The following is a 24,637-nucleotide window of genomic DNA, read 5'->3' as shown; positions in this document are numbered from 1 at the left end:
TTTAATAGGGTTAGGGTTAGCTTACCTTAACCCAAAAACCCTTACCCTAAACATTATGCTAATGCTATATATATATATATATATATATATATATATATATATATAAATATATATATATTAGAGCTGTCAAGCGATTCAAATATTTAATCGTGATAATCGCATTAATGTCATAGTTAACTCTAATTAATCGCGATTAATCGCAAATTATTTTTCTATGCTAAATATCCGTTGATTTTTTTGTCCCATAATTCTTCTCATTTTAATTCTCTTATCAACATGGTGAAGTGCATCGGCTTGCCTTGTGCAAATGATTTTTTATTGATAACAGCATTGGCATATACACTGATCAAAACAGGACGATACAAAAAAAGAGCCTATAGCGCAATTAAACGACTGCTTTGAACAAATGTCATTTGAACATAGCAGTCAGGCTACTGCTTCTTTGTTTTGAGCCAAAGAAAAAAAAAAAAAAAAAGTTTTTTTTTTTTTTTTTATAAAGTAATTGCGTTAATCGCGCGATATTTTTTTAACGCCGTTAAATTTGGTTTGCGTTAACGCCGTTAATAACGCGTTTAACTGACAGCTCTAATATATATATATATATATATATATATATATATATAATATATATAATATATAATGCTTATTACGGCATTCATTTAAGGTGATTATGGTTCAATCCACAGTATAGAAGACACTTGTTGGATCCTATCATCAGAACCATCTCACAACACCATGCATGCTTTCATTTCTCATCATGGGTGAATCGAACCTCTCGACAATGGGGCTGTGTGTATCTGAGGGTCTAATGTCCAGTACCTCGACAACCGCGGGACGAGAAGCTGAAGAATCCCGCCCTACACGAGTCACACTGCCTCCCCTCAACGCCCGCACGGCAGATACACATGCCTGTGATTGGATGGCAGGCGGTGGAGGACGAGCCAATGGAATTACAGTCGCACCTGCCAAACAGCAAAGCAAATTAAATGACCAAATTAATATAAATGCCAAATTCATTAAATGACTCGTGGCTAGATGCCACTTAATCCTACACACTGCACACTTAATTAAAAATATGCTCCACAAAATGAATACATGAAGACAAACCTTACTAGCATCATCTTAAACAGTAAAGAGCAGCAGGTTTACACCACGATTCGAACATTTTCAAATATAAATGGTGCATCATGAAGGAATGAGGTGTTACCCCTGACAGCCATGGCCAGGCTGGAGGTGGAAGAAGCCGACCTGGCAGCGGCTGCAGTCCCTCCCGCCCACGTTGGGGAGGCAGTGACAGTGTCCGGTCTGGGGGTGACACTGGCCCCCCGGGCCGGAGGTCCCGGCGGGGCTGCAGCTGCAAGCTGCACAACACACAGCATGTCTGGTGAGACGGGTGGTGGTGACAGGGTAATGCAACTGTTTATTCCGCTGCATTAGACCCACTTGTTTGGACGAGCGTTATGGTGGATTTAGTCCATTCTCAGGTCTCCACCTCATGAGACTTACCTGATAAACAATAAACATTGTTAACATTGTTTTTTTTCTTTCTATTCAACATTAAACATGTGTGCTATTTCTAATAATAATAATTGATTGAATTGATATAGCGCTTTTCTAGGCACTCATAGACGCTTTACAGTGAAGGGGGGGACCTCACTCACCACTATCAGTGACGTGTGTAGCACCTACTTGGGTGATGCAAGGCAGCCAATCTGCGCCAGAACACTCAACACACACCTATTAGCTGTTCTTTGCTTGTTTCCTCCATTTCTTCTTACTAGACTAGTACTGCTAACTTTACCCAAACCCCAGTCACAGCACATTCTGCTCACTCAACCTCAACCACCGCTGTCGTTCATGACTCATCTGTTCCCTTCAGCTCCTTCTTACGGCCCAAAGCTTTGTGGGTTTATCAAAGGCATTTTTCCTCTCCTGTTACCAGAGAAGGGGTGACCCTCAGCAGATGGCTTTGCTTCATACCACGGTCATACCTGGGCAAATAAAAAACAACAACTACAAAGGACAAACTGCAAACAGACCCACAGAGGCCTTCAATGGAGCCCTTAACCAACCACACTGGGTTTGATTCATCCTTCATAAGAGGGATCCTACTCTACACGCGCACATGAAAGCCACCACTCCACCACTCACATTTGCATTTCTGGGTCATCGTCTGGTTCAGGGCGTCGCCATAGAAACCCTGCTGGCATCGCTCACAGCGCTCCCCCTCCGTGTGGCCGAGGCACTTCAGACAGCGGCCGGTCAGGTGGTGGCAGGTGCCCACCGCGTTGGGGTCCGCGTTCCCGCTGCAGTCGCACCGAGCGCAGGCTCGAACCGGTCCCGCCTGGCCCAGGGGGTCGCCGTGGGAACCGTCCTCGCACTTCTGACAGCGCACACCTGCCGAGGATTAGGGGAGGAGGAGTGAGGAGGAGTGATGAGGAGAGAGGAGGAGTGAGGAGGGAGGAGGAGTGAGGAGGGAGGAGGGAGGAGGAGTGAGGAGTGAGGAGGAGTGATGAGGAGAGAGGAGGAGTGATGAGGAGAGAGGAGGAGTGAGGAGGGAGGAGGGAGGAGGGAGGAGGAGTGAGGAGTGAGGAGGAGTGATGAGGAGGTGAGGCGGTGTGATGAGGAGAGAGGAGGAGTGAGGAGGAGTGAGGAGTGAGAAGGAGTGATGAGGAGTGAGGAGGAGTGATGAGGAAGTGAGGCGGAGTGAGGAGGAGAGAGGAGGAGTGAGGAGGAGTGAGGAGGGAGGAGGAGTGATGAGGAGGTGAGGCGGAGTGATGAGGAGGGATGAGGAGTGAACAGGTGAAACATGAGGATGTTGGGGGTGCAGTTGAGTTGAGGTACAGGGTCGGAGGTTGTCTCGTCTCCACATCAAATGGGGTTCACGGTATCGAGATGTGAGAGGCATCGGCGAGTGGCATAAACCCTTCCACCGGACAAGGTCATTACAACACTCTTCCTCCTCCAGCGGACCGGCAGCTCACCAGGCTGTCTCGCAGAATATCAGAGACCGCTCGCAGGGCCGTTCATGTCAGACGTGCAGATGGGTTATGTTTCTTACCCGCCCGCCCCGCTGGGCAGTTGGTACAGACCACCTCCCCCGTCTGAGTGATCTGAGCGCAGCTGGTACGACCCGGGCAGGGGCAAGGTCGGCAGTCGCCCGGCGTGCCAATCAGAGCGTTACCATAGTAACCTTCAAGGCACTGCTCACAGGTTGTCCCGGCGGTGAAATCAGAACAATCGCACGTGCCTGGTGGAGGGGAGGAGGTGGACAGACATACAGCCTTTAACAATCTTCACACAGAAACACACATACAGACAGACATGCACACTTAAACCAATGTGCTCGTACACACATTAACCAACACACACACACACACACGCATGCACGTACGCACACGCACACGCACGCACACGCACACACACACACACACACACACACACACACACACACACACACACACACACACACACACACGCACACCAATGTGCATGCACCCATGCATTCACCCGCACACACACAATCATGCACACAAACACAAAGGCACAACCAACGAATACACTTAAAGACACATTCATATACACTGATACACACACATGCATGCACACAGACACACACGGATGTGCACACACACCAATGTGTGTGCAAATTCCTACAAACACAGCAACACACACGCACACTTGAATGCACACACAAGCATACACGGATACACACACATGCATACACACAAACATACACAAAAATATGCAACACACACACACGCACACACACACACACACACACACACACACACACACACACACACACACACACACACACACACACACACACACACACACACACACACACACACACACACACATTCATTCACTCTCTCCCACAAAAGCACACAAACACGAGTTGTCAGCCAGCAATACTATTTCTACAATATTTTTTGTGCATTTCCACCATAAGGGGGCACTGTGTCTCTGTTCATAACCAGTACTGCTCCACAAACACACACAAGCTAAAGACTACATCCCCAAAGTCCACCACATAGAGCAGAAGACTAACTAAATTCACCCCAACTTTAATTGCTTTGGGAAATACAGGACCGACCCCCGGCCAGAAAGACAATCCTCCCCCAAGTGAGAGAGATTACCTGTTTTATTATGTCCTAAAATGTGCATGTTTGAGCGGGTGTGCATGTGCTTATTCCAGTAGCCTCGGAAAAAAAAGCCCCCTTAACATCATCAAGTATTTTTGGTGTATCACATGTATGGCTAAATACCGTGTCTGTTTCGACATGCCTCCTATTAAATGTATATACTGGACTGAAGAGAGAGTCATTTAAATGTCCTTCACATACACTTTATTACTATAGAGACCTTGTTGGATATGGATTTTTATGTTCATTGAGGCAGGTCGTAGAAAACAAGATAGTCCTGCTAATATACAAGCTAGTAAGGAAGCCTTTTGGACATGATTCCTTTGTATAAAGTAACACATAAGCCTGAATAGATCCGATATGTCTTTGCAAGTTCAGAAACTAGCTTTACTGCATTCAAACATTTATATGTTTGCTATCCCCAGCTTCCACATATTCCTCAAACATTACCCCTCATTACTTTCTTTAAGGAAGGCTTTTTCTCTATGTGGTGAGTCACCTGAACATGAGGCCCTTCTTTATAAACTAAAAGCAATGTTGAAGCCTTAGAGGGATGCAGAGACATATCTGTGAATGGGCGTTTGCCTGTCCTACCCAGATTCAAGTTGCCTGCCCTACCGAGGCCTGTCAACCCAGACACGACTTGTTTGATTTCACATCATCATCGTACGTCCAGAAGAGGAGTTCCCCGGGTTGGCCTTGTCTTTCCGTTAGCCGCTTCCATTGACCCTTAGACTTATTGTAGCCCAGCTTGTGTTCATGTGAGGGTTCAGAACGAGTGCAAGTAACAACAAAACTAAATTATAGTTTGTCTGCAAACACACAGATAATCAGCACTTTGTTTGGTGCTGTGATCATGAGGCTGACTGTGATGTGCCTCTGACAGGTGAGTCTACGTGGAGACCACCCAGCCAGTAGCAGATGATAATATAATTGCGCTAGCGGAACATCGCAGGCAGACTAATGATCACATGAACAGGAGCTAGGCTACAGTAACAACATGAAAAGGAGCTCTGTATGTTAACGGAAGCGGCTAACAGGAAGCAAATGCTTACCCAATGATTTGCCTTTAAATAAGGCATTTGGAATTAAACAACTCGTCTGAATATGGACAAGACAGGATAACGCCATTTACAGATACATCGGTGTATCCCTTTAAAGTTAAAATCTATTATAGAGGAACATGTTAAGTAAAATGAGAACCCACTTGTGGAATTAGCAGTAACCTGCATTATTTAAATAACGGCACATGTTGAATGTTCATTAAACGTGAGAGAGAGCCTTTCCTTTAACTTGAGACATTAAAAGTTATGTAAAGTAATAATGCCTGCGAAAATGAATGAATACCGCCCTACGCCATTAGGGGAAATAATTACTCTCTTGCCTGATGAAGTGTGCGAGTATTGGATAAAAAAAAGAAAGAAAATCATTTCAAGTTCTTTGGCGAGCTGAATAATACATGAATCCCAAGCATGTAATACCAGCAATTTAAAAATTGTGCTTAGTGATAATGAGTGCCCCCTTGCATAAAGGAGTGAGTCTTTCCTGAATTTCATAGCACAATATGACGACAATGATAGCGTACAAGCATCAATCGCCAATGAGCCATTCTGAGCTTAATGGTAGGCCTATATGGCGGGAAATGTGTTGACTTTACTGGCTGTGACGATGACTGAACCCTGAGTACTGCGGCGGGCCGAGCGGCCACACACCGGCCCGCTCTCTAACAATCCAGTGGACGCATCCATCGCCGCTCGTCCGCTCCTCAGAGACCGCGTTCTCACACAGCATATTGACAAGGCCGTCAAACTGTTGACACGCCCGGGTCTCAGAACCAACAACAACCACTAACCGCTGGAATCATATTCTCCCCGTCTGATTATCCATAACCTTTTCATTAAACCCCTCCTCCTCGCAAAATCTCCATCAATAAATCAACAATGAGTCACTGGCTGCGAATGGGATCGGGGTATTCTAAATGGCCTGGCTATATTGCATCTGCCAAAATCAATAACTGTTATCTGATACTCAAATTCCCACCCTGGTTGCCTCCGCCTCCTCTCTCTTCCTCATCGTCTTCCTCAATCTCTCCCTTCCTCCTCCTCTCCTCCCCCCCCCCCCCCTTATCCCCTCCTCCTCCTTCTCCACTGCCTCCTCTTCCTTCTCCTCCTCTCTCCTCCTCCTCTTCCTTCATCTCTCCCCTCCTCCCTCTCCTCCGATTCCCTCTTCCCTCGATCTCTCCCCTCCCCCTCCTCTCCCGTCCTCCACCAACCCTCTCTACTCTGCAGCACTATTAACTCGACCATCGCAGGTGTGTTTCTGTATGTGAGATACACAACGCATTGAATACTCTGGAGCTGGAGCATTCCGTTCATCATACATGCGTATCAAACCCGCCTTACTAGCGTCACTGCTGCTGGCGCTGCTTGCACACCCTCTCTCTCTCTCTCTCTCTCTCTCTCTCTCTCTCTCTCTCTCTCTCTCTCTCTCTCTCTCTCTTAACCTCGCTTTGTCTACATCTGGTACTCTCTCTTTCTCCCTCTCTCTCACCATCAAACTATCTCTGTCTCGCTCTCTCTTTACCATGCTCTGTCTACATGAACTTTCTCTTTCTCCCTCTCTCTCACCGTCAAACTCTCTCTATCGCTACGTTTCTCTCCCTCAAACACACACGCACAAACACGCATGCACACTCCTTCCTTGTCCCCCCGTCTCTCTCTATTGCTCTCATTCTTTTTCCTCCCTCCTACTTTCTCTCTCACCCTTTCTGTAAATCCCTCTCGCTCTCCCCCTCACGCTTTCTTCTCTCCTCTGTACCGCATCATTCCGTGTTTCACCTTCATGAACCTCTTTCTCTATAGACACACGCACACGCACAACACAAATACACACATACACACACACACACACACACACACACACACACACACACACACACACACACACACACACACACACACACACAGACACACACACACACACACACACACACAGACACACACACACACACAAACAAACAAACACACACACACACTTTGGCCCCCCTTGCTTCCATATGTGTGTGCCCCAATGTTGATCTCTGTTTGTGCGTCTGTGCAAGACGTATACACAGAGAGCCAAATACACACACAAACACACACACACACACACACACACACACACACACACACACACACACACACACACACACACACACACACACACACACACACACACACACACACACACACACACTAACAACACATATACACAGAGCCAAACACACACACACACACACACACACACACACACACACACACACACACACACACACACACACACACACACACACACACACACACACACACACTAACACACACACAAAACACATATACACAGAGAGACACATACACCCTCAAACAACACATCTACACAGAGACAGACACACAAATACAGGCACACACACACACACACACACACACACACACACACACACACACACACACACACACACACACACACACACACACACACACACACACACACACACACAAACACACACACACACACACACACACACACACACACACACAGAAAGCACCAGCCTTAACGGCTTCACTGAGCAAGCCTCTCACGAACACAACATGAATACATTGTTGTATCTTCGCTGGGGAAAAAATGAAAGAAAAATAAAGGGCCAAAGTCCCTGAAGGCTGTACTCATTACCAAATGAATAGCTAGTGGCCATGCGTTGCTCCTACCTCTTTATGCATACAGGATTATTCCAGGCTTTAAAACGTCTTCTTGTTCTTTAGACGTGCCCGTCAACGAACCCACGATTAAGGTTGGCCTCAAAAGTCAAATTAGGGGTTAAGGTGTTGAGTTTTGGCTTAAGATCGACAATCTACTCCAATATACTCATCTATTCCATTATACTGTACCACACTCTATTGTATCCCATTATGCTCTACTTCACTCTACTCTACTCAAGTTAGTTTAACATACATCTATTGATGCACTTAGACACATCATCAGTGACACATCATCATACTGTTTCTATTCCACTATACTCTGTTGCACTCTGCCCTACCCTAGTGCGACCTACTGTATTCTATTTCACCATACTCTACTCTATTTTGCTCCATTATTTTCTATCCCTCCTATGTCTAACTATTTTCCAAAGATGGTTCTATGATTTACTGCTAACTCGTGGGAGGTGTATACGAGATAAGTTATTCTGTTTAATGATGCAGACAGGAGGATCATTATATAACACACATTTATATGCCTGTAATACTTTGAAAAACAACTGAACAAGCCAATGCATACACTCAAGCTGTTGTTTATCCCTTTCTTCACTGTTAAGAGTAGAAAGACTCAAATCTCAATCTCTGCTAATGAAAGAGTGAGGTGCTATTACAATTGCACATTTTCTTTGCGGGATGTTCATGCTTAAAATTAGAACAGGGATTATGATAGGACGTGTACCTGTTTTTGATAGAAGGCAAGTTTGGGGATAAGCAGACGGACAGACAGAAGAAACATATCCTAGATCATAGGAGGGAGAGATTGAAGATTGAAAGAAGAGAGAGAGAGAGAGAGAGAGAGAGAGAGAGAGAGAGAGAGAGAGAGAGAGAGAGAGAGAGAGAGAGAGAGAGAGAGAGAGAGAGAGAGAGAGAGAGAGAGAGAGAGAGAGAGAGAGAGAGAGAGAGAGGGGAGAGAGAGAGAGAGAGAGAGAGAGAGAGAGAGAGAGAGAGAGAGGAGAGAGAGAGAGAGGAGAGAGAGAGAGAGAGGGGGAGAGAGAGAGAGAGAGAGAGAGAGAGAGAGAGAGAGAGAGAGAGAGAGAGAGAGAGAGAGAGAGAGAGAGAGGAAGACAGACTGAAAGACAGACTGAAAGAAAGAGAGAAAGACAGAGAGAGAGACAGAGAGAGACAGAGAGACAGAGAGAGGGAGAGATTCAGCTACCCACCACCATCACCTATACAGTGTTCAGTACATACATAAATATTCACTGAGTATGTCTTGTCAAGGCGTGGCGATGGAAGGTAAACGCATCACTCGTTGATTGATGATTGGCGAGTCGGGTCAGCTACAGAGGCAGAGATAAACGCGTGCCAGGCCCCCGGGCGTCTCGCTGCCGAGGGTTTTATCTGCGCTGAAATGCCACATTATTGGAGGGGGAAAGCCTTGTATTGTGAATCATCCCTTTATGCTATGTCTCTCTAACCCCTCTCTGATTTATGTTTTCCTAATACCCCGATGGATTTTATAAGCATTCGTCTTGAAAGTATCGATTCACCTTTTACGTGCATAGATGTTTTTAAGTGGAGTCCGTACCGTAAATTATCTCCTGGTTAGACCATTTTTAAAGGCTAATCATTATAGTTCTCTTTATGTCTTCACTTTCCCAACTTTGCTTCATGCCTCTCTGCCTTTTATTTATTCAGCTGTAGGCCTGATGGCAAGGAGTGTGAAGACTGCAAATTGGAAAAGGCTGATTTGACATGAAATTACCGAAACTACACATTTTATAGTCTGTTAAATCCAACACTAAAGTGGCGTTTGGAATTAATGAATCCAAAAGGGAACTCAAACATGTTTGCTTGTGGCTAACATGCATATTGTTATAGCACTCACAATGTTTAACTCTGTTTTTACATTTGTTACAAAGTAAGGATAACCAACCCAAATGCTTTTGGAAACGTACATATCTATATGTTATTAAATGTATGTATATATATATATATATATATATATATATATATATATATTTGTGGTCATCTGTGACATTAGCTCTGGTGCTAACTTCTAGGCTAGTAGATTAGACCTGGAACTATACCTGAGCTTCAGTTGCCATCCTTTAGCCCTGTGTTACCAGACGGCATATCTACATTTCTAAAACTGAAAACTCAAAAGAGATCTCTTTGTTACTTGTTTTGCTTTACAAATATATATGCGCTTTCCTTTCACGTTGACATTTCTGCGAGGCCAAACTTCTGAATAATTCACAGTTGTCGTCGTTTTTTGATTTTTTCTCCATGGCTAAATGTCACGCCAGTCGGCTAGGAAGAAAAGCGCTTGGGAAACAAGGCGCTTTGTGCTGGTCTTGGAGGCTGTGATATGTGCATGTGTGTGTTAGCGCGTGCGTGAGAGTGAGGTTTAGTAAAAGGCCGGATCTCAGAGTACCTGTCCCCCCTTTTGCATCAGCCTTCACAACACACACAGACAACACAGCGCCCGATGCACCACTTATTAGGAGAGCCGCAAACAAACGGCAGAACGCTGTGTGAGAGTTGTGTGCGATTGGTGACACAAAACCCTGAGCCTCAGAAGGAGATGCATGGCGGCTGCCCAATGCCAGCCCCCCGATGCCCGCCTAAATGCCATCTTGGGCTTACGGAGGTCATTATTCAGAGAAGGCTCTGCAGAGGAAGGCACAGACAAGCTGATAAAGAGCGAGGAGGCTGCGGCTCGGGCTAATCTCTCTGGTGGGGGCTGTGTTTGTCACAGGGCCGGCTTGAAGGCGCTGGAGTTGTTCTGCTTGCGTCAGTGTTAAGGGGTGTGAAGAAAGAGAGAAAGAGAGGAAAAAGCGGAGGGAGGGAGAAGGAGAGGGAATCAGGGAAGGGAAAAGACAGATGTTGGGTGAAAAGGGAATTGCCTCTCACACGCCCCGTCTCGCGTCTCGGTTGCGCGTGCGTCGCTAATCTCCTTCCAAACAAAACAGGATATTTTGCGACGTGATGAAATTAAGGCCGGAAGAAGGAAAACCAAAACAAAATAGCGAAGTGAACAAGCCGCTCGCATGTCAACTTCCAGTGTGCGGCAGTTGCAGAAGAGAGGAGAACATTTACCAAAGCTAACACAGTCCTCAACAACGAAAGAAATAACAATTACAGAGTTCTTCCTGACCCTGGAGAACATCAGGCTATAGGCATGATGCGGCTGACTGTACAGCCAATAATGCCGTGCTCTTCCCTTCTGTCCAGTGCACAGAGGTCATGTTTATTCGCCGCTAATTCTGGAGGCGCCCCCGGGCACTCTGCTGGGTTTATGCGGTGTGGCCTGCCTCTGCTCATGTTGCTGTTGCCATAGGTTCTCATCAACGGAGACTCGACACACACGTCTTCTTAGGAAGACCTCGTAAAATACCAATGTCATATTGTTTACCCTGCAAGACGAACATGAAATAGGCTTTTGGTGAGGGCCGTTGTTTGAGGCATGTTGAGATGAGGACATAGCCCATATTTTAGGTATTGAGTTGATTAATGAGTCCAGCCCTACCCCGTTGAATATATGAAAAGTTAAAGAGAGAATCTCCTTAACAATCTTCCAACAACAACCATCACTTCCCTAGCATCCCTCCCTGAGCTTGTAAATTACTGGCCCCCGCCCAATTTTATGGACACTGTGTATCCAATTGACAGACACAGTGGCACTTGGCTACACACACAGGCACACACACACACAAACACACACACACACACACACACACACACACACACACATACACGCACACGCACACGCACACACACATACACACACACACACACACACACACACACACACACACACACACACACACACACACACACACAGACACACACACGCACACAGACCCACACACTGCGTTACAATGTAATTCAGTTTGTTAAAATAACAAAGTAATAAAATCAAGTTCAAAATGAATAAAACATGGACACGCACACACGCACGCACAAACACACGGACACATGCACAGATACACACACAAAGATCAACATGGGGGCACACACATATGGAGGCAAGGTGGGCCACGGTGTGTGTGTGTGTTTCCAGAGGTGGTATGCTTGACTTCATTAGCTCCAACTACAGTACTGTACTGCAGAAAACACACACAAAAATACACCCGTTCCACCACAAATATTAACCAGCAATCTGGTATGTCGCGCTACAGCAAATACAACCGACACGACTCGGGGAACGTTAATAAATCATGATTATGAAGCGCCATTGGCTGCAGGAGCTCCCCCTCTCCAGCAGCCCAAGAATACTCACACAAAACTCACACCACGACACACACACACACACGTAGACACACACGCACGCAAACACACAGGTGCACACACATGCCGAACGCACGCACACACAAGCAGGCATGCACGCACAGTCACACATGCACACACGTGCACGCAAAACAACTACAGAAATGCACGTGCACACACACACACACACACACACATATACCTCTGTGTTCCGTGTGTGGGCCGAAGCCCTGCGTGACGGTACAAGCCGTGAGGTAATTACACAGCAATTAAGGTTTTGATTGGATGAACAGCAGGTTACCCCCCCCCCCCCATCTCCAACAGATGACAGAGGATGCAGACGATGATGATGAAGATGAAGACAGGCTTGCTGTCTCTAATCAAGTTCCCGTGAGAGGCCTCCCCCACCCTGAACTTATGGATCTGCTATGGAGCCACCATCAGGCCTCTGTGATGCTGTGTTGTGGACACATTGATCTATAAAGGTTTCAGTGTGGCCTGGACCATGGACCACACCCTGCTCACACCTCCTCTCAGAGGTCCACTGGTTTACCTTCAGAAGCCGAGGACACCCAGCCCACGTAGGTTTTGATCAATAACTTCAAAGGATATTTGAAGTTCGTGTTTAGATATTTCATTCCTTATCCCTGAAAATTGTGTTTTTGTGTTGGTTAGTGAATGTGTGTGACTGGCTTCATGCAATACCACACAAGAAGACTTTGTGAAAATGTGCTGGGTTTACACTGCCTGGTCAAACAAACTAAAGCACCTTTGATAAAACGTTGTGAAGTGAACAAATTATGGGACTGAGACACCATCAGGGTTCAACCGGCTCAGGCGCCCGCTGATGGCTCAGTCCACAGAATACATGAATACATGCATACTCTGAAACAATTTTGCCCCATGAAGAAAGCAAACTTAGTGACATCCCAATCATCTTGCATAATTTTTACGCAGTGTATTAAACGAAGGAAGGGCTTGAAGATTACCAAGAAACAGAAAATCATGAGTAGCTGGCTGCAGAAGGCCAAATGAAGCATTACAAAAGAAAACGAGGTAGGAGTTTGATGAAATGGAAGTACACAAGGTCACCCCCGAGGAAAGGGGGAGTAGCCAGTCAGCCAAAGTTTAGGCAAGACTTAAAGCTCCACTATGTTACTTTTCACTGCACGATTCTGCTTTTGTTCAAATGTCTGTGGATAGAGATGTGGAAGCAATCCATGCACAACCTAATCGACCCAGGGAATCAACTCTCTGAATCCCCGCGGTGTGCCGAGCGATGGTTGGAAATTAGAATCTCAACTCGATGCTCTCTTTGACTCTGTTCCCATTCGTCCGCTTCTGCCTTGCATAGCGCATTACTGAAGCCCTGACGCAGACAGCCCAGGTTTTAGAGGGTCACCAATTGGAAATATTGTCTGAAATGTACAAAATATGGTAACGCCCACATAGTGCACTAAAACGTAATAATGCCCATAATGCACCATAAAATAAGTGTTAAACTGATGCACTTATTTCCACATTATACCCCATGATGCATAGCGGTTTTCATTCTCATTGGACCAATACCATCCTGTATTGCGTGGTTTGTCGGATGGGGGGGAGATGGGCTCTACATTGGCCAGACTACACAGTCTCCAGCATTACATCATCTCGCTTTAACAACAGCAGAGAGGCAAGGACAAAAACAACGGGAGGAGAAAGAGAGGGAAACCGCAGACAGAACAAAGAAGAGTAAGTGGCAGCAGAAACCTATAAACAAACGAAAGAAAAAACACAACATTTCCAAGAGTCAAGGGAGACAAGAAATCTGCAAGCCAATCAGAGTTCATTATCTGAGAGGCAACTAACACGCTTAATTAGAGCGGAGGCAGGCATGCACTGACACCAGGCCTGCATCTGGGCCCCAAACACACACACACACACACACACACACACACACACACACACACACACACACACACACACACACACACACACACACACACACACACACACACACACACACTCACACACACAGTCAAACCCAAACAAAGGCACATAGTCAATCACACACACACATGCACAGGCACAAAGTAAAACAATCACACACACACAGACACACACGCACAAGCACAAACTGAGGCACATGTTCAAACACACACAGACACACAAACACGCACGCCGGCAGGTGGCCCAACACTCATGCACACACACACACACACACATACACACCCATAGTGTATGTGTGTGCTTTAGGCAACTCCCCAACTAGGCCAGATTGGTATCAGAAGGAGGGAGGGAGGGATACAGAGAGGGGAAGGAAGAAAGAGACAGAGGATGTGAACTTGGACGGGGGGGCAACAGAATATGATGCAAGTAAAGAGAGAGTGCATGGAAAGAGAGAGAGAGAGAGAGAGAGAGAGAGAGAGAGAGAGAGAGAGAGAGAGAGAGAGAGAGAGAGAGAGAGAGAGAGAGAGAGAGAGAGAGAGAGAGAGAGAGAGAGAAAGAGAGAGAGAGAGAGAGAGAGAGAGAGAGAGAGAGAGAGAGAGAGAGAGAGAGAGAGAGAGAGAGAGAGAGAGAGAGAGAGAGAGAGAGAGAGAGAGAGAGAGAGAGAGAGAGAAAGATTGCATCCGGGCATACAAGCATGATTCTCAGTAAATTGCCCTTTTATTATTTACATAAATCCTACATATTTGATGTTTAGTTCAGTATTCGGGAAGGGTATTCATTAAGATGCTTTTTCATGGCATGTGGAGTCTATGTAGTTTGCGTTGTTGCAAATATGCAAAATGTATCTGATCAGAAGCAGTTGGGTGATCCTATTGATCTCAGAATCACACAACAAATCCCTTTCCTTTGAATCAGCTGTTTCTCCCTGATCTCTTGTCTAAACCTAAACACTGCCATCCCTTCATTTACATGCCCTCAATGAAGGTAATGATTACATTATTATCAGAAAATTACAAATTTTACATTTTGCAGGACTTCCTTAACTGACCAACTGATGTTGGATATCATATAATATACAATGATCTGGGGGAATACTCGATTTTGATTGGCTGCATGGTGTGCATTAACCCCTGATACACGGACACCTGCTAAGTAGTTCCAGTCAAATTGTCTGTTCAGCCTTCAAAACGAGGGCTGGTAAATTGTGAAAAATGCATTAAACTGTAATTAGAAAACGCGGTTATATCCTATAGACCCTATAGTATCTGTGGTATAAAGGCTGGGACGATTTTCAAATTATAATATTGTGGCGAATATCAAAAGCAGAGGCGTGCTATCCTCTTTCAGTGACTTTATTGAAAAATCCCGAGTTCACCGTAGCCACAACAAAAAAAAAAGTTTGGGGGAGACCCCCTTTTTCCGGGTTGGGTTGTAGACCCACACCCTCTCCCCAGGCATGAAGGAGCGGCCCTGGCAACAGAGGTCATACTCCCGCTTTTGTCGTGCCCCCGCCAGTTCCTGACGCTGCCTGGCAAACTCGTGAGCCTCTGCCAGACGCTGCTGGATGTCCCGCAGGTACTCAAAGCCCGGTATCTTGGGGAGATGAGTGTTGGGGGGGGGCGCCGAAGGCTAGGGTCCACAGGCGTCCGCAGCTCTCTGCCGAACATAAGTGTGGCTGGCGTGCACCCCTTGCTCTCTTGCACCGCTGAGCGATAAGCCCACAGGACAAGGGGTAGGTGGCGGTCCCAGTCTCGCTGGTGTCGTGAGGTGACGATGGCCAGTTGTGTGGCAAGCGTCCGGTTGAACCGCTCCACTAGCCCGTCGCTCTGGGGGTGGAGGGGCGTCGTCCTGGTTTTGCTTACCCCAATGCGTTTGCACACCTCAGTAAAGACTTGAGCCTCAAAGTTCCGCCCCCTGATCGCTGTGCAGTTCTTGAGGTGCCCCGAACCGACAGAACATGTCACACACCAGACGCTCGGCTGTGGTCACCGCACTCTGGTCGGGGACCGCATACGCCTCCGGCCACTTAGTGAAATAGTCAATTGCCACGAGGACGTAGCGGTTCCCACTGTCTGGGATGGGGAATGGTCCCAGGATGTCCACCCCAACCCGCTCCATGGGGGCCCCCACCTGATATTGCTGCAAAGGGGAATGGGAACGTCCAGTCGGCCCCTTCTTAGCAGTGCAGGAGTCACAGCAGTGAACGAAAAGCTCTGTGCCCTTCTGCAACCAGGCCAGTAGAAACGCTGGCGCAGCTTGTAGAGGGTCTTGGCCAGCCCGTAGTGTCCTGCCCCCACCGAACCATGGACCGCATGTAGCACCCCTTGGTGCCAGTCCTTGGGCAACAGTAACTGCCACACATCTCTCCCCCAACCTGGTGCACACCAGACCCTGTAAAGCAGTCCATCATGCCGTACCAGGGTGGCCCACTCTGAGTAATAGGTCTTGGTTGCCACGGACAAGGCAGAGACACTCCTGGTCTTCCATTGCAGTCAGCCAACCTTCACCTGTCCCGACCTGTCCCGTGGCAGCTACCTGGAGAGTAGCTCCATCTCGCTCCTCCTGGCGTTCACAGTGTCTGCAGTCCTCACAGGGGGTGTTGGACTTCAAAATCGTAGTCCTGTAGGGCCTCGATCCGTCGGGCCACCTGACCATCAGGGTCCTTGAAGCTGAGCAACCAGGTCAGGGACGCGTGATCCGTCCTCAACCACCGCCAGGAGCTCACGTCAGGTGACGCAGTAGTTGTGCTCGGGGCGAGACAAGGAGCGACTGTAGTAAGCCACCACCCTCTTGCCCCCTGCTCCCCCTTGTGACAGGACTGCCCCCAGTCCCAAGTCACTGGCATCCGTGTCCACTATGAAGCTGTGGCCAGGGACAGGAAGGGCAGGGATGGGTGCGGTTGTCAGAGCAGCACGGAGCTGGGCGAAGGCGGCTGCACAGTTGTCCTCCCAGCTGAACTCCCTCCCCTTGTCCGTGAGACGATGCAGGGGGGGGGGGGGGGCAATTGATGCAAAATCACGGACGAACCGTCGATAGTATAAGGCGAGCCCCAGGAAGCTGCACACCTCACCGACATTTCGGGCGATGGGCCAATTCCTCACCGCCTCCACCTTGGCAGGGTCCGTAGCCACGCCTTCTGGCCCCACCACATGGCCCAGGAACCTGGTCTTGCGCTGCAGTAGGTTGCACTTTTTGGGGTGTAGGCGCAGGCCTGCACCCCGAATGGCCTGGAAGACCTGGCGGAGGTTCTGCAGGGCCAGCTCGAAGTCCCTGGCGTGGACGAGAAGGTCATCAAGGTAGACCACACACTGTTTTCCGTGGACATGAGCCAGAACCCTCTCCATAAGTCTCTTGAACGTGGCGGGAGCATTGCAGAGACCAAAGGGCATCGCCCTGTACTGCCAGAGCCCTTGGCCGATGGTGAAAGCCGTCTTGGGTCTTGCATCTGGTGCCAGCTCAAACCGGCCAGTAGCCGCTCCGCAGGTCTAGTGAGCTGAACCACTGAGACCCTGCGACTTTGTCCAAGGCGTCATCTATGCGGGGCAAGAGATAAGAGTCCTTTCTGGTTACATCGTTCAAGTGACGATAGTCCACACAGAACCTCCAGGTGTCGTCCTTCTTTTTGACCAGGAGGGCAGGGGCAGCCCAGGGGCTGTTGGATCGCTCTATCACCCCCGCCTCACTCATCTCCCAGATCATCTGCTCTGCTGCTTCTTGTTTGGCGAACCCTAGACGGCGGGCTCGCAGTCAAATGGGCAGGGCCGTGCCAGTGTCAATTGAGTGCTGCACCAGGTTAGTTTTGGTGCAGTCCTGATTTCGTGCAGCAAAAATGTCTGTAAACTGCTGGAGCAGGTCTCGCAGCTGTTGACTCTGCTGAGCATCGAGTCCTTCACTGCTCCGCTGGTACAGTTCGTGGATCGCGTTGTCAACATCTGACAATGGGGGCTGAGTAGTCGTAGCCTCCACGGAGGTCGCTGTTGTCGTCGCAGGGGATGGCGGCGGGGATGGTGTGGCGCCTGGTAAACACAGCTGGGCTTGTGTGCACCCTATTTTCCCCCCTTGACGGCGCTGGAGGGTCAGCGTCTCCGTGCCGAAGTTAATGGTGTTCCTTGACACATCCACCCTAGCCCCCCAACGAGTCAGTAGATCCAGCCCGATGATGCAGGGGTCTAGAATTTCGGCCACCCAAAACTTGTGGGCAGCGGGATTTTCCCCAGCATACCAGCTAGTTCTCCGGTCACTGTTCGGATCTTACAGTCGGTGGGCGTCCGTCCTGTCTCTGGAAGCACCCCTGGGCGCAAAATGGAGATGGTGGAGCCTGTGTCCACGAGGGCCCAGCAGGGGTGTCCCTTGACGGAACAGAGGAGGTAGAGGCCGTGTGCGTGGCCCACTTTACCAATCTTGTTGTTGTTCTCAATGGGGTCTATGGTCGGTTGGATGGGTAGGCACTCCCCAGGGTGCCTACCCGCATTTGTTTCCCGACTGTGGCGCTCTGTGGTGTTTTGGTGCGGGGGCGAGGTGAGGTGGGGCCCAGTACCCCACCTCTCCACAGCGCCAGCACGGGTCGTTGAAACGGCGTTCCCGGGACCCGTGGGTTGGTCGAAGTCGGTCTGGTTGAGGTGGTGATAGACGAGCCTGGAAGACGACCCTTCGCACGCAGTCCCTTCTTCATCGCTGACATCGGCCTGGCACACATGGGGACCTGGTCGTTTGCATGGGATCATAACAGCCTCCACCCGCTCTGCCTCATCCAGCGCAGCGTTGAGGCTGGTCGGTGCCCTGATGCGGAAGTGTTCTTTCAGTCTCTCTGGTGTGAGGCCATGGATAAAGGCGCCGAGGGCTAGCTCCTCAAGGGCTGCTTCCTCAAACGTGGGGTAGCCCCGACATGCATAGAAGCGCACATCTGCGGCATAAGTACCCAGCGTCTCACCCTCTTGGCGGCGCCGGCGGGTCAGCTGGTCCCGCATGTTGTCCTTTGAAACCCGTTTTCCAAAGCGTCATTCCAACGCAGCCGCCAGTATCGTGTAGTCTAGTCGCTCGGTGGGCGTAAGGTCTAGCAAGACCTGCTGCGCCTTTTCCTCTAGTGCAAGAGCAACGTGGGCAGCAGTGGCTTGGTTGTTCCACTGGTTATTCGCTGCAGCCAGTCCAACTTGCGCTAGGTATGGCTCCAGGGCTGTAATGCCGGCGTATCGTGGGAGCTTGAAGGTGTCCCGTGATGCTGGGCTAGCGATGGGCATGATGGCAGCAGCGGCTGGCGGCGAGGCGGATGGCGGCGTCCTCCCAGCGGCGGTCGGCGACGTCCTCTCGGCGGCGACAATCGACGGCGAGCTCCCCACATCGGTTCGCGACGTCCTCACCACGGCGGCGGTGAGCAGCGGTAAGCTCTCAGCTCCGGTCAGCGGCGTCCTGCTGACGGCGGCGGTCAGCGACGCCCTCTCCTCGGTGGTGTAGGTCAGTGGTGGCAGTCTCTCTGCGCTGGTCACTCGTCGGCGGTCAGCGTGCTCAACTTTGGCTGACAACAGTCTTGCATGGCGGCGGGAGCACTGGCACCGTCGGGTCGATCACTCACCTCCGCAGGAAGATCTTCGCAGAGACGCTGAAGAAGAACTTCAATCTTGTGGATTTTCTTCGCTAAATAGCTTCTAGACATCGCCATCTTCGTATATAAAAATATAAAATCCGTCATACGATCCCACTTCTGACACCAATGTGGCGAATATCAAAAGCAGAGGCGTGCTATATTCTTTCAGTGACTTAATTGAAAAATCCCGAGTTCACCGTAACCACAACACAGCTCCACGAGCACCCCGTAACCACAACAAAGCTCAACGAGCACCCCGTAACCACAACAAAGCTCAACGTCTTTTTACCTCCTCCCCTAACTTCCGCACCGCAAAGCATGATGGGAACACATCAACCAATAGCAGTCCAACAAACATTACCCCGGCGCTACAACATGTACACTTTATGTTGAAAGGATGGGCCGTCGTGATTCCCATTGAAACGAATGGCGCGGGGATTCGGTCTTCAAAACGAGAGCTGGTAAATTGTGAAAAATTAATCAAACTGTAATCAGACAACGCGGTTATATGCTATAGATCCTAGAGTATCTGTGGTATAAAGGATGGGACAAAATTTGAATTATAAATATGTACAATGCATAACGTTAGTTCTCTGACTCATAGCTGAGCGGACTAGAATACCTCCCGTTGCCAAGTCGTAGCTAAGGTCCGTCCTATTTACTGGAAGAGTGAACAACGTTTCCATTGCATAAGAACCTTACAGGGGGGTAATGATTATTTCAGGTATTAGTCAAACCCTCAAGCGTTACCAGGGAAACAAAGTTATGGCTTGTGAAAAACTTTATATTTGGATTGTAAAACGCATGAAAATATATAGTCTTAATTAGTAGTAGTCGTAATTTATTTTCTTTGGCAAGTGACCATGGTATAAGCGGGATAATGCCCTTCGAGGTGTCCATTATCGGGAAAAAAATGCATTTTGGGCTGAGCATTCTACGAAAAAGGTGGGACAACATTGTTGCAACCAACGGCAATGTAGGATTCCTTTTTTTATGATAGAAGAGGCCGGGAAGTTTCTGATTACAATGAGCAACATTGAATATGAAATGTGGCACTGAACTATCAGGGTCTAAAAGTATTTTGGATGCATCAACCTGACAATCGCGGTAGCAGCTTATAGCTTTTGTACAAGGTTAGGCCGCGACCGTCAACAAATTCCTGTGGCTACATGAAAACAAGATAGTCAACATGTAAAAATAAACAGCTTCACATTCACTATAAGTCACGCATTCATGCGTCAGTATTTTCTATTAAGTACAGTGATTCACCAGGGTTACTCCGAATGTTTACAATCTCAAAGTCTAAATTAACTCTTCCGGAAGGTGCGGTGGGTCTCACTCCTTTAGAGTGACTTTGATGTTCGCTGAGAAAAAGCAACATGACACAGTTAGTTATAAGCGAGATTTTAAATCCTTTAATATCCATTAAAAGCTGTCAGAACTCAGCGATATCAGCGATTCAGACAAACAACATGTTCCCCACCACGGGGAAACTCTTTACTCAGCCGTAACCACTTTTCATTATTATTCCCAAAAATCGTACCATTTTGGATCTCAGTTCAGCATCACCTGCTCACTAAATTCCAGAAATGGTTGCCTTTAAATATCACAAACATCAATTCAAATATACCACATATAGAAGTACTGGTGAGGCGGAAGAAACATCCTACCTATTAAGTTAAAGCATTTAATTTCCTATGCAGCATAAAACCGCATGTGATGAACTTTATTACGACAATATTGTCTTTTTTTTATATTGCTATTACTAATAGGATTGCCCTTGCTAAGCCCCAATACATTATTTTGTGTAGGAGGCATGAAATCACTTCAGCGGAGGAGAAGTGGAGTGTAGTTTATGTGTTGCAGTCAGGTATGATAGATAAGGCAGCCGAACACGGCAGCTTCTGCTGCTGCAGGCATTTATAGGCAGTGTGACAAAGTCTTTCTCACATGTGTTAAATGACTAGGATGGTTTGACGTTTGATGTGATACGTATTTTGTTGGAGAGAGATTAAACCTTGGAAAGAGAGGGACTGCTATCTCTACATTAAAGGTGCACTATTTTACCACCGAGTTTTTGATTCGCTAATACAAGCCGTTACACATTCTACCCTCTGGTGACATCACAGTTGATGGATCTATCACACATGTGATGTCACTGGAGGGAAGATTGTGTAATGGTTTGTGATTGCTCATCAACGTAAAACCTGGTGGTAAAATAGGGCACCTTTATGATGGGGATGATAGCTTGGCTTTAATTTAAGTGTTATATAATTAATTCAAACAATTTATATCAATAATTTAAACGCATAAAATAACAGCCCTTTTTTATTGCTTTCCTCACCTGATCATTATTTGAATAAAGGATTTCAATCAGGCATTATTCAACAGAAATCTCTTCAGAAGCCACACAAGATAACTTGCTTTTATTATGAGCTTTCGTCTACACACACTTGGAGAGGTTTTCTGATTACAGAGATGCTCACTGTGATTCTATTGTTTCTCCAAAAATTGAAGGTGGATATTGTTTGTTAGAAAACTGACACAAGCATTTCATATTTCCAATTTTAAAGTTGCATTATTTTAGTACTTTATATCCCCTTATTATTTTATGCTTTCATCAGTGCAGATCTTTCCTAACAATATTCATGGACATTTCAGGAAACCCATGCTGGTTCATGGCGGAGACGACCTCCATATATAGAATCTAATTCAAGCGTCTAACTCCGAAATGGAACATTTTAGAAGAAGTACATTTTCCCCATCGTTGCATTTCTCCATCACGGCCTTTCCGCATCATTTCTTAAGAAATACACTGCTTAAGAAATGACATACACATAGAGTCAACACCGCAACACATGCACTCTCATACACACACAAACACAAAAGCAAACACACATGCACAGATACAGACACACACCCACCTGATGCTCGGAAACAAATGCACGCACCTACACACCTGCACATGCACTTACGCAAACTCACAACACCACTCACACACACCACACACACACACCACACCAGACACACACACAAACACCCACACACACACACACACACACACACACGCACGCACGCACGCACGCACGCACGCACGCACGCACGCACGCACGCACACACACACACACACACACACACACACACACACACACACACACACACACACACACACACACACACACACACACACACACACACACGGCGGTGCAGCGGCGGTGGGCTCACCGGTCTCTGGGTGGCAGGGTCCGTGCTGGTGGCAGGTGCAGGGGACGCAGGGCGCCAGCGGGCCGCCGCGGGGGGTCTCCCTGGTGAAGCCCGGCGCACAGGACTCACAGAGCCGGCCGGCGAAGCCCCGGGGACAGGAGCACACCTCCACCCAGGGGGCCGGAGCCAGGGGGGAGGGGGAGGACGAGGAGGGGACGGCAGCCGAGGCCAGCCGTACTCCAGAGAGCTGGGAGGTGTCTGCAGGGGGTGGGGTAAGGGGCGGGGTGGGCGGGTGGAGGTGGGGGAGAGAACCACATGGGAGTCAGACTAGAGGAGCTCTCGCTGGAGACGAGAGGTAAGAGACTAATAATAGATGGTTTTGTACAGGCCTGTCTGGGGGTAATATATCCCTGCTGCGCTTGGGGTCTGTGTGTGTGTGTGTGTGTGTGTGTGTGTGTGTGTGTGTGTGTGTGTGTGTGTGTGTGTGTGTGTGTGCGTGTGTGTGTGTGTGTGTGTGTGTGTGTGTGTGTACACCCAGGTGAGTGTGTGTGGGAGGAATGGGCGGTGATGTTTATTGTTAGAAGAAAGTTTAAGTATTTGTCAGAATTTGTTTAATTTGTTTGCTTGTACAGCTTGACTTAACAACTAATTTAACAGACACAAAAATAACAGTTACCCTCGAATAACAGCTACAAACAAATATCTACAAACAGCAGTATCAACGCTAAAAGCAAAACTAAACAATCCAATTACACAAACACATACACACACACACACACACACACACACACACACACACACACACACACACACACAGACACACACACACACACACACACACACACACACACACACACACACACACACACACACACACAGACACACACACACACACACACACAAACACACACACACAAAGACACATTAAATCCCACCATTCCCACCCAACACACACACACTGTTTCTGGACAGAACAGCTTTGATATAGGCAGTGAATGAAGCACTGCAACAGTGGGGCGAGAAAGAGAGAGAGATAGACTGAGAGAGATAGGAGAGATGGAGAGGGAGGGTGATAGAGGAGAGAAGGAGAGAGAGAGAGAGAGAGAGAGAGAGAGAGAGAGAGAGAGAGAGAGAGAGAGAGAGAGAGAGAGAGAGAGAGAGAGAGAGAGAGAGAGAGAGAGAGAGAGAGAGAGAGACAGTGAGACAGAGAGAGACAGAGAGAGAGAGAGAGACAGAGAGAGAGAGAGACTTGCAGATGCAGGATGTCAGAGATGTGAGTTCCCTGGGGTCCGCCTCATCCCTCCCTCATCCCTCATGAATAGTGATGAAGCAGAAAACTACATCTCACTCAATCGAGAGCTTGCGAACAAATACACAACACAACACAACACAAGTAGTAATCTGCACGGCCCTCAGCTCCTCCAGGCTGTGTCCGACACATGCCACACTGTGTGTCTGTGAGTGTGTGTGAGTGAGTGAGTGAGTCTTTTTGTCCGTAAGTATGTCTGTGTGCATATATGTGCCTTTTATCTGTGTTTGAATGCAACCGTCTATGTCTGCCTGTGTATGTGTGCCTGTAAGTGTGTAGATCTCCATGTATGCCTGTGTGTGTGTTTGCCTATGTCTTTGTGTGTGTGAGCATGCACGTTTTATTGGGTTTTTCTTGACACACACAGAGGCAGGGCACACGACATATAGAATACTAAAGTATCTATCTATGAAGTTTAATTCGGGAGTCTTATGCCGCTTTTCCACTGCATGGTACCAGCTCG

At 47.9% G+C, this 24,637-nt stretch overlaps 1 protein-coding gene across 1 annotated transcript in view; it reads right to left on the bottom strand.

Annotated features, from left to right (window-relative positions):
* lamc3 (laminin, gamma 3) overlaps positions 1-24,637 on the bottom strand; it is a 100,544-nt gene that overhangs the window by 19,339 nt on the left and 56,568 nt on the right. Inside the window, exons 12-16 of the mRNA XM_030354263.1 lie at positions 22,887-23,123; positions 3,062-3,250; positions 2,152-2,397; positions 1,208-1,361; positions 820-962 (exon numbers count right to left, since the gene is read on the bottom strand). Of these exons, the coding sequence (XP_030210123.1) occupies positions 820-962; positions 1,208-1,361; positions 2,152-2,397; positions 3,062-3,250; positions 22,887-23,123 (969 nt within the window). The remainder of the gene's footprint in view (positions 1-819; positions 963-1,207; positions 1,362-2,151; positions 2,398-3,061; positions 3,251-22,886; positions 23,124-24,637) is intronic.

Source organism: Gadus morhua, chromosome 4, assembly GCF_902167405.1.
Source record: "Gadus morhua chromosome 4, gadMor3.0, whole genome shotgun sequence".
In the NCBI taxonomy this organism is placed as follows: domain Eukaryota; kingdom Metazoa; phylum Chordata; class Actinopteri; order Gadiformes; family Gadidae; genus Gadus; species Gadus morhua.
The sequence above is the reverse complement of the archived record's forward strand: the minus strand, read 5'-3'. Positions and strand labels throughout refer to the sequence as shown.